The sequence below is a fragment of the Otolemur garnettii genome, unplaced genomic scaffold, assembly GCF_000181295.1.
Source record: "Otolemur garnettii isolate 467f Iridium unplaced genomic scaffold, OtoGar3 scaffold00008, whole genome shotgun sequence".
Taxonomy (NCBI): domain Eukaryota; kingdom Metazoa; phylum Chordata; class Mammalia; order Primates; family Galagidae; genus Otolemur; species Otolemur garnettii.
In genome coordinates, this window is record NW_003852403.1 from 25,109,586 (window position 1) to 25,124,135 (window position 14,550).

General features: G+C 39.4%; 1 protein-coding gene across 1 annotated transcript in view; it reads left to right on the plus strand.

The window, feature by feature from the left end:
• SLC16A9 (solute carrier family 16 member 9) overlaps positions 1–9,153 on the plus strand; it is a 28,003-nt gene extending 18,850 nt beyond the window's left edge. The window contains exons 3-5 of the mRNA XM_003783640.1: positions 5,389–5,484; positions 7,503–8,420; positions 8,808–9,153. Of these exons, the coding sequence (XP_003783688.1) occupies positions 5,389–5,484; positions 7,503–8,420; positions 8,808–8,986 (1,193 nt within the window). The 3' untranslated portion in view covers positions 8,987–9,153. The remainder of the gene's footprint in view (positions 1–5,388; positions 5,485–7,502; positions 8,421–8,807) is intronic.
• Positions 9,154–14,550: the final 5,397 nt, after the last annotated feature.

Sequence of the window (14,550 nt, forward strand, 5' to 3'; positions counted from 1 at the left end):
AGTCCACTGAGATTGGGAAGCAGAAAAAACATGTTCCTAGACAGTCTGATTTTCCTACTCCAAACAAGGCTAACGCGATAAAGGCCATTTTCTGTATATTTACTGCAGCACAGGTAGCTATTTGCAAGTTTCCATCCCCCTTTAAGTTGTCATATCATTAAAAGTAGTCTTTTAACTCTCATGGATGTGCAGTTTAATCAGAAACAATGATTTTCTAATACAATCTGAGGCTGTATCTACAAAATGCCTTAACACTCTGGCAAAAAGTGAAAAAATGTCCCAATATAGTGGCTGTTTCTTTAGTATTTATCATAGTCCAGGGGTAGATACTAAATGTTTACATTTTTTTTCTCTTAATTTTTATATCTATCTTCCAGAGGATTGTTTTAAAAATAAAGAAACATAGTTTAAGTGGCTTTCCCAAAGTCATGTAACAAATTGTCTCATTGTTGGAGGATGAAACTTGTAAATATGTAAGTTGTAACACAGCACGATAAACACAGTCATGAACTATCCAGGGCTGGTGTAGTATTTCTGAGTGGGAAAGATGGGCTGGTAAAGGAGGCTTCATGCAGGAGTCTACACTTGAGCTGAGTCTTGAAGGAAAGACGGGTTGTGATCAGGTGGGTATAGGTTGTAAGGGGAGTAAGGGTGACGGGGAATAGAATGGATAACAGCAGGCTTTTTGTACATGTTTGTAAAGGAATGCACAGATCATGTGGGGAGCTGCAAATATGTCAAAGCATGGTGTGGAACAAGACACAGTGAAAGGTTTTATGTGGTCTTAAAATAATCTTTTTTCTAGAGGCAAGGATCTTCCTGTGTTACCCAGGCTGGGTTTGGATTCTTGGGCTCAGGTGATATTCCTGCCTCAGCTTCTCTAGCAGCTTGGACACTATGCAGTAAAGACCACATAGGGGCACTAAGTGGCCTTTATTGCAGAAGCATGACATGATGAGACCAGGATGACAGCAGTTTGGAAGACAAATTGGTGGAAAAAGTACTGGAAGCTGTGACAGTTGAGTCTATAGTTGAGATCGGAAAAGATGAGAAGTGAACTGAGGCAGTGTCAGGGCAGAGGGAGGTGAAAGTTGGTAATTTAGGGAGTGGGTGTCATAAAGAGCTTGATGTCTGGTTCAGTGTGAAGACTGGAGGGAAAAGAGGACTCTGGAATTGTGGTCTCACCTGAAGTTATGTGAAATGGCACGGAAAGTGTGGGAAAAGCAATGTCAGAACCTCTGAAAAGAAACAATTATGTTCTGCTAATGTTTATGTTTTGGGATAACCCTTTATACTCTTCCGGACCCCAAGGAGCTTTGGATTATATGGATTATATTTATATAGATTCCATTAAAATTTACTGTATAAAAATTTTAAAAAATATGTATTTAGTTATTCATTTAAAGATAACAAACCCTGCACATATTAACATAATAACATATTTATTATAAAAAATAACTTTTTAGGCTCGGTGCCTGTGGCTCAAGCAGCAAAGGCGCCAGCCACATACACCTCAGCTGGCAGGTTCAAATCCAGCCCGGGCCCGCCAAACAACAATGACGGCTACAACCAAAAAATATCCAGGCGTTGTGGTGGGCGCCTATAGTCCCAGCTACTTGGGAGGCGGAGGCAAGAGAATTGCTTGAGCCCAGGCATTGGGGGTTGCTGTGAGTTGTGATGCCACAGCACTCTACCCAAGGCAACAGCTTGAAGCTCTGTCTCAAACAAACAAAAAACAAAACTGTTTTCCAAAGCAAAACAAAATTTGGTGAGAAGAGTGCCATTGTTTGTAAATTTCTTTAATGTCTGGCTTTACAGAAAGTAGCTGGATTCTCATATGTATTAATCTGTTGCAATGTTTTGTTTTGTTTTGTTGTGAAAGGGGGGACTTGGGAGGATAGAAATTTTGAGCAGATCCATGCAGTTGCCTTGTCTTTTGTTGTGTTGAGACAGTCCCACCCTGTACCCTAAGTAGAGTGCAGTAGTGTCATCATAGCTCACTGCAACCTCAGACTCTTGAGTTTCCTGAGTAGCTGGGACTATAGGTGTATGCCACAACATGCTTTTTTTATTTTTCACTTTTTGTGGCGACAGGGTCTCATCCTGCTCAGACAAGTTGTGAATTCCTGAGTTCAAGCAGTCTTCCTGCCTTAGCCTCCCAGAGTACTAGGATTACAAGTTGAGCCACCTCGCCTGGCTGCACTATGTTTTTTAATTGATGTATTTGAAGAAAATTTGTTCTTACACAAAGATGTTGTTAGAAAAGGGAAGATTTTTTTTTTTAAAATAGCCTTTTCAGGGAATTGAAGAGTCTTCTTTGATCCTATACTAAAACTTACAAAGTCATAATATCCTAAAGAGTAATTTCGATGTGGACTTTGATAAAAAAGCATACTTTTTGTACTGTGGTATGTGTGTATATTAAATCCATTTGTTTCTACTGTACTTTGAATCAATCTTCATTTGTACCTGATTACACATGTATAATGTTGTGTCATTGGTCATTTGAAAAATGTTTGGTACAAATATGTTGATTTCTGGTAAGGCTTTTCCAGTTTCATTCACTGTCTCTTTTGCACCATCAGCATAATATGAACACAGTGGAAAAAAGCAGAGAATGTCTTACTACTATTATTAAACAGTAGTTTTTTTTTTTTTTTTTTGAGACAGAGCCTCAAGCTGTCGCCCTGGGTAGAGTGCCATGGCATCACAGCTCACAGCAACCTCCAACACCTGGGCTCAAGTGATTCTCCTGCCTTCGCCTCCCAAGTAGCTGGGACTACAGGTGCCTGCTACAACACCCAGCTACTTTTTGGTTGCAGCTGTCATTATTGTTTGGTGGGCCCAGGCTGGATTTGAACCCACCAGCTCAAGTGTATGTGGTTGGTGCCTTAGCCGCTTGAGCCATAGGCACTGAACCTATTAAACAGTATTATAGGCTGAGTGCCCATAGCTCAGTGAGTAGGTCTCTAGCCAAATACACTGAAGCCAGCAGGTTTGAGCCCAGCCCAGGGCTGCTAAACAACAAGACAACTGCAATCAAAAAATAGCTGGGCATTGTGGAAGGTGCCTATATCCCAGCTACTTGGGAGGCTGAGGCAAGAGAATTGCATAAGCCTAAGAGTTTGAGGTTGCTGTGAGCTGTGATGTCATGGCACTCTACCAAAGGTGACATAGTGAGACTCTGTTTCAAAAATAAATAAATAAATAGTTTCATAAAAGTGTTTTGATTTTATGAATTCCACAATGGATCTCAAGGACTACCATAGAGGTACACAGACCTTTTTTGCATAATTGCTGGTTTAAGGTCACGTTGGTACAGATGTGGGGAGATACCATACCATCAAAAGATTTCTACTTTTTGAAAAGTTTAAAGAAAACGCATTTCAGATTTTTGCTTCACTAAAAAAAGAGTGAGACAATCTTATCTGAAACCCAGGGCTTGAAATCATTTTTTAAAAATTCTTTCTTTGAAGTCTAAAGTTAAAAGTTTAATTGTTGGTGTTTCAACTTTTTTAGCATTGGTGTTTAGTGACCTGAGATGTCTTTTTTTCCGTGTCTCCCATGTCTAACATTCAACAGCCCTGACAACCAAATTACAGAAAAGTAAATGTATTTCCTCCTCCAAACAGTTTCAGAAATAGTGTCAATTTAGGGTGACATTTTTAGGGTTCACAAAATCAATTATTTAGAAACAGGTCTTATTTTGTGTCTTAAAGTATCCCATATGTAGTATTAATCCAAGTCATATTTTAGATAATGAGATAGTATTTTTTTCCCTTAAGTCACAAAAAAGGGTGCTGTATTTTAAAAGTTTTATTTAAAGTGTTAATTGTTTTATTTATTTCTTAAGAAGACTTTTTATGCAATCATGGATGATCATCTGAATCCTGGGTTGTTTTAAGTTCAGATTTCCTAAAATGTTTACATAGTAAATTCTTTTAACTTGTGTATTCTTTTAAATCACAGCCCAGGTAGCTATTTAAAGTAATGAAAATTATCTTAGTAATTCACATAATGAGCTGGGGTTAAATTGACTATGGTTTATGTGTTGTTTTTAGAGTAAACCTCAAGAACAGAAAATGTTGGGCAGCACCTGTGGCTCAAGGAGTATGGTGCTGGTCCCATGTGCCAGGGGTGGCGGGTTCGAACCCAGCCCTGGCTACAAACAAACAAACAAACAAACCAGAAAATGTTGCTGAAGACAAAAAAGCAAATTAGTTACAGCCAAAAGAGAGTTTTGTGAAAAACAGGTTATGAAGGGAGGAAAAGATTAACAAACAACAGCCTCAGAGCGATCTGGAAATAATTATTACCCTTTGATCTCAAGAAAGGAAATTAGATTATAATATTTTTATAAAAGAAATTCAAATTTACAGAAAAGTAGAGAATATTATAGCCAACAACCCTATGCTTACCGCTTGAATTTGACAGTTGTTAATATTTTGTTGCATTTGCTTCCTTTTTTGTGAAAACATTTTAAACTAAAAGATATCACTACATTTTACTTCTACACATGGTATCATGCTTCTCTGAAATATAAGACTTACAAATACAAATTTGACTGATGGGATGATCTGAGAACCCCAGAAGACCTGCCTGAAAGACGTTGTTTTGCAGACTGGGGTTTGCAAACTAAGCTCTAACAGAACGGCTAGGGATGATGAAGGAAAATTTTTTTTTTTTTTTGAGACAGAGTCTCACTGTGTTGCCCTTGATAGAGTGTTGTGGCATCACAGCTCACAGCAACCTCAAACTCTCAGGCTGAAGCGATTCTTTTGCCTCAGCCTCCCAAGTAGCTGGGACTACAGGCTCCGGCCACAATGTCCAGCTATTTTTTTGTTGCAGTTGTCATTGTTTATTTAGTTGGCCTGGGCTGGGTTCCAACCTGCCAGCCTTGGTACATGTGGCTGGCACCCTAACCACAGAGCTACAGGCACTGACCTGATAAAGGGAATTTTAAAAAGTTGTTTAGAGGATTTAGAAGAGGTGAAAACTGGGCTGAGGACAAGGACTTAGAAGAGACACAGATTGGGACAAGATTGATTAAGTTGTGCTATTTGGTCTGTGATTTAACCATTTTCCCCTCTCTAATGTCTTAATTTACATTTGCATTATTAATTCATTCTTTAGATATTGGATTTTTTTTTTAACTTGACCCTGACCTTAGAGGTAAGTGTGGAGTGAAAAATGAGGCTGCCCAGTGTATTCCTTGGGGCTGCACCACTAACATGACACAAGTCTAGGAATCCAAACTAAAGAGTTTTAACCAGTCAGTGACCGAATGTCCTGGTGGAGGCAGTTGATTATTCCTTTCCTTATTGCTTTTTCCTCTGCATTGAAATAATGCAGTGTGTCTTAATTTATTCAATGTCTTCTCATGCTTAGGCCTTGGATGTGGTTTATTATACACGGCAACAGTGACCATCACATGCCAGTACTTTGACAGTCGTCGAGGCCTTGCACTTGGCCTGATTTCTACAGGTAGGTTTCCAAAGTACATTCAGTATTGTCACTATTCTAAATAAAATTAGCAACGTAAACTAATATTGTTCCTATTCTAAGCAAAGTAAACATTAAAATTTACCTAGCACAGGTATGTTTAACCAATCGTTTTGTAGCTACCAATCAGATAGCAACATAATTTTTTAGGCTGAGCGCGCAGTTCCCACTTGTAATCCCAGCACTTTGTGAGGCCAAGGTGGGAGGATTGCTTAAAGTCAGGAATTGAAGACCAGCCTGGGTGACATAGCAAGAACCTGTCTTTATGTAAAAAATGTTTTAAAAATTAGCCAGGTGTAGTGGCATATACCTGCAATCCCTGAGGCAAGAAGATTGCTGGAGGCTGGGCGTGATGGCTCACGCCTGTAATCCTAGTACTCTGGGAGGCTGAGGTGTGTGGATTGCTTGAGCTCAAGAGTTCAATATCAGCCTGAGCAAGAGCGTGTCCCTATCTCTTCTAAAAATAGAAAAACTAGCTCGGTGTGGTGGTACACACCTGAAGTCCCAATCAGTTGGGAGCCTGAGGCAGGAAAATCACTTGAGCCCAGGAGTTTGAGGTTGCTGTAAGCTATGATGCCATGATGCACTTTACCCAGGGTGACAAAGTGAGACTCTGTTTCTAAAAAAAAAAAAAGATTGCTTGAGTCCAAGAGTTTGAGGTTGCAGTGAGCTATGATAGTGCCATTGTACTCCAGCCTGGATGACAGAGCGAGACCCTGTCTCTAAAAAAATTTTTTTAAAAAGATATATTTTTACTGCTAGCATGTCTATGTCATCAGTAGTGAGGCCAAGCACGGCCTCACTGCACACGTTGATGGAGTTAGGATGTAATTTGGTATAACCATTTTAAATATGTGATCAGTCTACTTAGACTATTTTGTTTTACAGATCTATTTTTCCTGCCTTTTCTCATGATATTTGAATTTTAAAATATGCAATTTTTTTAGAAAATTGAAATCAGAACCAGATGAGAGCAATACAAATTAATTGAGCTGACAGAAATGTAGCATTCCATTCTGCTCAGGGTGATAAGTGCTAAAAAAGTGGAGCAGTCATACTGTTGCATTAGTATACAAACCAGCAAACTCTGTAATGTGAATACTCTGTCAAATTCCACTTTAGTTTTCTCATAATTGTATTAATGAATTAAAAGTATGAATTGCTCATTCTGATGATTCAGCAATGGATTTGAACTATCCATCCATTTTAAATATCCTACAATTAAACTATATTATTCATCTCAAAAAATAAAATGTGAAAATTTGCTTTTCCCAAAGGAATAAATAGCATAAAGTCTGGCATGTAATCAGTGCAAGAAAGGTAGTGGCTGTGAATCCTACTTATGCCATTTAGAGTTATGGCAAATTTTCTAACTATCTGGTTGGGGTTACTTCATCTATAGATTGTGAGTAATAATAGGACCTAACCAATAGAATCCCCCCCACTTTTTTTTATTTTGAGACAAGGTCTGGCTCTGACCTGGGCCCAGGCTAAAGTATAGTAGTGTCATCATGGCTCACTGCCACTTCAAACTTGTGGGCTCAAGTGATCCTCCTGCCTTAGCCTCCCAAATAACTGGGACTACACAGGTGTATCACTATACCCAGATACTTTTTCTATTTTTAACAGAGACGGGGGTCTCACATTTGCTCAGGTTAGTCTTAAACTCTTGGCCTCAAGCAATCCTGCCACCTTAGCCTCTCAAAGTGCTAGGATTATAGATGTAAGCCACTGTGTCCGGTCGGGTTCCTTAAAAGTTTATATAAGCTCATGCCATATAAAGCGCTTACCACTACAGATGCTAATTCTTAAATGTCCTATCAGTGTCACCACTTTTGTTATTGTATTTATCTTCAGTATTCTTGTTGTGGTTTTAATATGAAGTTTTCATGTAAATGCCAGTATAAGAAAATAAATTAAGTTGTGATACTGCTAATTCTTGTCCCAAGAGCCTGAAATGATAAGAGATTAAGATCGAACACCTGCTATTCCCATTTCAGGTTCAAGTGTTGGCCTTTTCATCTACGCTGCTCTGCAAAAGATGCTCATCGAGTTCTATGGGCTGGATGGTTGTTTACTGATCGTGGGTGCTTTAGCTTTAAATATATTAGCCTGCGGCAGTCTGATGAGACCCCTCCAGTTTTCTGATTGTCCTTTGTCTGAAAAACCACCTCTGGAAAACCTACCCGATAAATACTCCATTTATGATGACAAAGAAAAGAACCCAGAAGAAAACATTAACATTCTCGACAAGAGCTACTGTAGCGAGGAAAAATGCAAGAACGTTTTAGCCAATGGCCACTGGAAACAGGAGAGTCTCCTTCAGAAAACCCCCGCAACCATCGCACAAGCAAAAGAGCCCGAAACGTACAAACAGAAAGTGGCAGAACAGACATATTTTTGTAAACAGCTTGCCAAGAGAAAGTGGCAATTATATAAGAACTACTGTGGGGAAACTTTGGCTCTTTTTAAAAACAAAGTATTTTCGGCACTTTTTATCGCTATCCTACTTTTTGACATTGGGGGGTTTCCACCTTCGTTGCTTATGGAAGATGTAGCAAGGAGTTCGAATGTGAAAGAAGAAGAGTCTTTGATGCCGCTTATTTCCATCATAGGCATCATGACAGCAGTTGGCAAACTCCTGCTAGGCATACTGGCTGACTTCAAGTGGATTAATACCTTATATCTTTATGTAGCGACCCTAATCATGATGGGCCTGGCCTTGTGTGCAATTCCGTTTGCCAAAAGTTATGTCACACTGGCAATACTTTCTGCAGTTGTAGGGTTTCTTACTGGTAATTGGTCCATCTTCCCATATGTGACCACGAAGACTGTGGGAATTGAAAAATTAGCCCATGCCTATGGAATATTAATGTTCTTTGCTGGACTTGGAAATAGCCTTGGGCCACCCATTGTTGGTAAGAGATTTATTTTAACTCTGTATCTCCAGATATAGATATTCAGATCGTAATAATCGTGCAGATTTATATAATCGAAAATAAATCTGCATGGAATGATTCATTGTAAATGATTTATTAAGATTGCTTTGATATAATTTAGAAGGTCAATATATGTGTTCTGGGATTTGTATTTATTATTTATTTGGAAGAAGCTCAAAATATATGCTTATTTTGGTCTAAATATTTGGTAGATTCCTATCTTTTAACTCCCAATAAGCCAGTTTGAAAGTAGTAGGGTAATATATATCCTAATCCCAACTACATATGAAAGGGATGAAATTAGGGTATGGACTTGACATTTATTCTACTTCTGTGAAACTCACTCTTTCCTCATTGTTTTTCCAGGTTGGTTTTATGACTGGACCCAGACCTATGACATTGCCTTTTATTTTAGTGGCTTCTGCGTCCTGCTGGGAGGCTTTATTCTGCTGTTAGCAGCCTTGCCCTCTTGGGATGCCTGCAAGAAGCAACTCCCCAAGCCGGCTCCAACAACTTTCTTGTACAAAGTTGCCTCTAATGTTTAGAGGAATATCGGAAGGCACTATATTTGCTGTGTAATTTTTGCTACCGCATAGCAAAAATATTTTGACAAATTCTCTAAGAGTCAAGACATTTTTCATAACCAAATTTCATGTGGCTGACTCTGAATTTTGTTTTTACACATTCGATTCCTTACATGTACTGTATATGTCATGGTTTTGTTTCTTCCCCCCCCCCCACCAAAAAGTGGGACTATTCTGTTTTCTGTCATCCATTAGTTCTTAACCTTGTAAAAATTTTGGCCAGCTTCTGAAGCCTTTTTCTGTGTAAAGTAGCGTTTCTCTGCCGACTCTGTTCCACTGCAAGGCACCCAGAGGGGTCTCTGCTATTTTAATATTGGTGCAGCAGAATGGGATACGAGTGATGGCCACTACAGAAGAAATCACTCTCTTCCATACGTTGGACTAGCTAGTAAATAAACTTTAAGCCAGCCAGGAAATTAGAGCGGATATTAAAATAGCCTTAAGAATTGCAGTGGAGCAAAGCAGTCATTTATATTTGTGCTTACAGTCACCACTTCTCATTATTCGCTATTTCATTGTTTACTTTGATGAAGCAGCCACATGTCATTTGGTGTCCCACGGCAGCGCTAAACCACGTCCGTTCCCTAAGGTGTTTGCCCAAGTGCAGGCAAACTCCAAGCAGCCCAGGAGTCCCTGTCGCCTTTCTTCATGGCTGGCCACTGGAACCTCACTCCCTCTTGTTTGTCAGCATCTGCTCAGCTGAGGTTTCCCAGGAAGTGCTGATTTTACCTGTTTCCAAATTGGAAATGCATTTTTCAACCATTCCATTCTGGCAAATGGGAAACATCCGTTTGCTTTGGACACACTGGGGATGGATTGCAAGTCTTTGCACTTTTCCCCACTGACGCATTTATTTGCTACTATCAGATATTACCACTATGAAATTTTAATTCAAGGGCAGAACTAAAAAGTGAATGAGTCTCTGTGTGTGTGTGTGTGTGGAGGGTCGGGGGCATGGTGGCTGTGCCTGCGTGCTCTGATTCTGCGTGGGACATGGGAAGGGGAAAGGACAATGAGGACTTAATACCCTCCCTTATTCAACTTCATCTGATCTTAAGAGGAATGTTCCAGGAAGAAAATCAATGTTAGAGAAGTTGACATATTTTTTTTTTCTAAAGTAATGTGTTTTAAACTCTGGTATTCATCAGAATTCCCGATGGATCCTTTTAAAAATGTAGGAACCTGAATATCTTGCTTAGAGATTTTAAGTCTGTAGTTCTAGGCTGTGGCCCAAGCCTCTATATTTTTAACAAATTCTTCAACTGATTCCAACAACACAGCCTGGATCAAGAATGGCTAGTTTATAAGACTGGCAACAGCGAAACATGTACGCTCTTAAATTATCGTAAAGAACAAACCACAAGGTCAGGGAGCTTTTATAGTTGAGTGATCTTTAAATAGGAGGCAACCTTCCCGTTGTGCCAAAAATCGTCTTTTCATTTCTTTTGAAATACGTAAGATTATTTTATACTTCTATGTTGCCTTTCTTCGAAGGCGCCTTGAAGCACTTTATAAGCACGAGTCCTCACAACGCCTCTGTGAGGTAGGTAAATAGTACTTTTCTATATGATAAACCTGGAGTTTGGAGTATTTCACACTGAGTTAAATCTACTCAATAATGCAATGGTGGGGCTCCAAGGTGCCTTGGACTTCTTCTGCTCCATACTCAAGACTTCTGGAAGGTTTTCTGTACCTCATTCTTTAGTCACTTTCAAAGTTAGGAAATAAAATAAGTGACTTTTTTTTTCTAACTACATGTTTTTGTGTTGAAAATTCTTTTCTTGCCAATATTATGTTCAGGAAATCCAATAGCCTGAAAAAGTTTGGCTTTTATGACATCTCCATGTTCATCAATATCGTGAATTGTCCAAATGCATCTTCGCCGTGTCTTTAACTAATACTGTCCAATGCGTGAATTATCTATTGTCTAGGGGATGAATTTGAAGTTACAATAAAATATTCGTGTCGGTTTTGCATCAGTTGTGTTGCTTTTTCTCCTCTTAGTCACCTTGCCTCCCAGGTATGTCGATACATCACTTGAACGTAAAAATATAAATTGCTTGATGCAATTCAGACCCCAGAATTTGGTGATTGACAAGAGAATATTCAAAAGTCAATTTGCTTAACTGTTTTAACCATTGCCTTCCGAAAAAACTAATATATCGAAACTGCAGAATCCTCTTAAGGAAAAGAGGACAGATTCCCCTCTCAGATTCTCAATGATGACATCAACAATTTATAGAATTCTTAATATGTTCTAAGGGTATTTTGTTTAACCTTCATAATAACCCTGTGAGGTGGAGATTACTACCCTCATTTTATAATTTGAAATATAATTGTCATGCTGATAGGAACAACATGTTACAAAGACATAACTGATTTCCAAAAGCAAAATGAGAAACGTTTCTCTTTGTAGAAATCACAGTAAAGCCTTTTATCTCTAACATGGCTTAGGGAATGAGGCCTCGTGCAGGGATGGTTGCTCTTAAGCCAAGCCTTTAGTGAATATGTTACTGAAATTTGGTGATTGTCCTTGTGGCAGAATGAAGAACAAGGACAAGTGGCTTGAGGAAAGGGAAAGAGAAGTTTATTAATTTGCTGCAAATAATGGCAGACTGGAGTCTTAGGGGGAAAAAAAACCACAATCATGGCTCGCACTATAAGCAGAAATACAGAGCTTTTAAAGAGGCGTGTTCAGCTTCTTGCTGCTGCTGTTTAACTATACGATCCACTGTTGGTCCTGACCTTCTCCTGGGAAATGGATCCTGTGAACAATTCCTTAGAGCCCATCTGTGGTACAAAAAGGCAAAGAATACATACCTGCCCCTCTGATTACTGGCCTTTAGCAGGAATGAAAATTTTAATTCCCAAAAAAGGAGGAAAGGGTTTTAAAGAGACAGCTTGTAATATATTTTGCCCTTCCTTAGGCCCTTACTTCTGTTACATACTGAGAAGTCAGATCATGTAATTATTTATGACTTGTTCATTTTCAAAGAATTAGCATTTTGAAGACATACTTCGTAACATATATGGATTAGAATATAATTGTTATTTTGTGACTCAGAAGATACTGTTTTTATTTTTATTTTGAGACAGAATCTCACTTTGTTGACTTCAGTGGAGTGTCATGGCTTCATAGCTCACAGCAACCTCAAACTCTAGGGCTCAAGCAATTCTCTTGCCTCAGACTCCCGAGTAGCTGGGACTACAGGCACCTGCCACAATACCCGGCTATTTTTAGAGATGGGGGTCTCACTCCTGCTGAGCCTGGTCTTGAACTCTTGAGCTCAAGTGATCCACCCACCTCCACCTCCCAGAGTACTAGGATTATAGACAGGAGCCACTGCACCAGGCCTATGAGATACTTTAAAAAAAAAAAAAAATTAGGTTACTAGGAGGGTTCATGCATTTAGGTAGACTGTGTGCATTTGTAAGGTGAAGTCTGAGCTGTGGCTTAGTCCTTCACCAGGGAAGGTGCCATGTACTCCTACACTGCACCTGTTAGGTGGAACTTACTCAACCCCTCCCCTCCTCCCCACTTCTTGAACTTATTGTGATTTTCCCTCCTGTGGGCATGCGGTTGTTGATCTACTAGTTTCAGCTTAGTACAGAGTACATGGGATGCTTGATTTTCCATTCTGGAAATATTTTACTTAGGAGAATGTTCTCTAAATCCTTCCAGGTAAATACAAAAGGGTGGAAGTCTCCATCTTTCTTTCTGGCTGAATAGCATTCCATGGTGTACATATACCACAATTTAGTAATCCATTCATGGGTTGATGGGCACTTGGGTTGTTTCCACATCCTTGGCATTGTGAATTGATGCCTTCAAGTATAAATGCCCTTGTGGTAAAATTATGTTTTTGCTTCTGGGTAGATACGTAGGAATGGGATTATGGGATCAAACGGGAGGTCTACTTTTAGTTCTTTGAGAATTCTCCATACTTCTTTGCAAAAAGGCTGTATTACTTTGCAATGCCATCTACTCAAAAGATACTTCTTGATCTTGGAAGTACTTTGGGCTGAGTTTGGGAAAGTTTGTGTGCCCCCAGTCCCTGACTTTAGCAGCTCCTCACATGGCCTCCTGCCCCTCTCTGAAGTGATCTAATTTTCTCTAAGGTAATCATGTCCCAGGGAAGGGGAGAAGGTTCAGCCACCAATTTATAAAAGGCTCATGAGAAACAAATTCCCAGGGACCAGGAGTCCCAGCAGTGGGAGGTCATGACCGAATGTATGTGCAGGCTGACTTATCCTAAGACCTTAGCCTCCACTCTTAGCAATCAGTATAGAATTATCTTAACTCAGGTTGTTCCAAGACATAAAGGAGAGCTCTATTTTGAAGGAAAGTGGTTTCATTTTTCTCTTTTACATAGAAAGAGTATTACATTGACTACATAAATTACACAACTTACATTAGCACTACCACACAATTTCTCCATCCTTAATAGCAAGCACAGGACCTTTTGCTGCATAGTCAACTATGTCTGAAAGGATGCCAATTAGTAAGAGCCTTCTTCAAGTAAGGGGTTTAACCACTCATTAAAATGATCAAAGATCTATGAATACGTGGACGATATTGGGGATTCAGTATACCATACTCATTATGGCTGTGATTCCACATCCAGATCACCTGGGCTCAAATCTGTCTCAGTCTTTGAGAGTCCTTGTGGCCGTAAGCAAATTATTTAGCCTCTCAAAGCCTCAGTCTTCTCATTCATAAAACATACTATAGGGTATTGTGGGAATTAAATAAGATAACCCATATAAGTGCCTGGCCCATGGTAGGTGTCTAATAAATATATATTAGCTATTATTATTGTTGTGGTGATCATTCTCACGAGTGTGGCTTCTCTGTACCTGCGCAGGTACCCAGTGTTCCTAGGCCTGGGTGTAAGGTAAATGTTTGCATTAAAAGCCTTCATTTAGAAGAAAAATAATGAGCTTTTAGTTATCCCTAACTTTACAAGTATCACAGCTCAGCCTTCCCCAAGCATGTTCTTGTCAAACTCTTTTACTCTTAGGGATTCATGACTCAGCACATTTCCCTGGAATTGCCATTCAGAAGCTCAGACACCAAACAAAACACACAGTGTTCCTCCACAAATCAAATAGAATCCACTCTGTAAATAGAATTGCTATGGGAATTTGAACTTTTTTTTCCTTAAGAACTCTCATCTGAGCTGCTCAGAAGGTAGGCCTGAAATCGGCCAGAAAGCAAAATGATCTGATTTGTTTACCCAGTGCTAATTGGTTTCGGCTCAGGGGCCCTTACCTCACTGCTCTCCAGCCTTGGAGATTTCATCTCAAGAGAGTGTAATTCCTTGCCAGGTCTTCTGGGATTCTATTCCTAGCGCATCTCAGTCACATTAGTTGCTTTTTACTGCATGCATTCCTTGTCCCAAAGAGTCATTTACTTTTATTCTTTCTCCTTGCAGAAAGAAAAGAAAAACTTTTATTTAATCAGATGTTTTACTAAGTGGTATTCTAAAATCTTTGCCACGTGCAGTGGCTCACTCTGGGAGGCT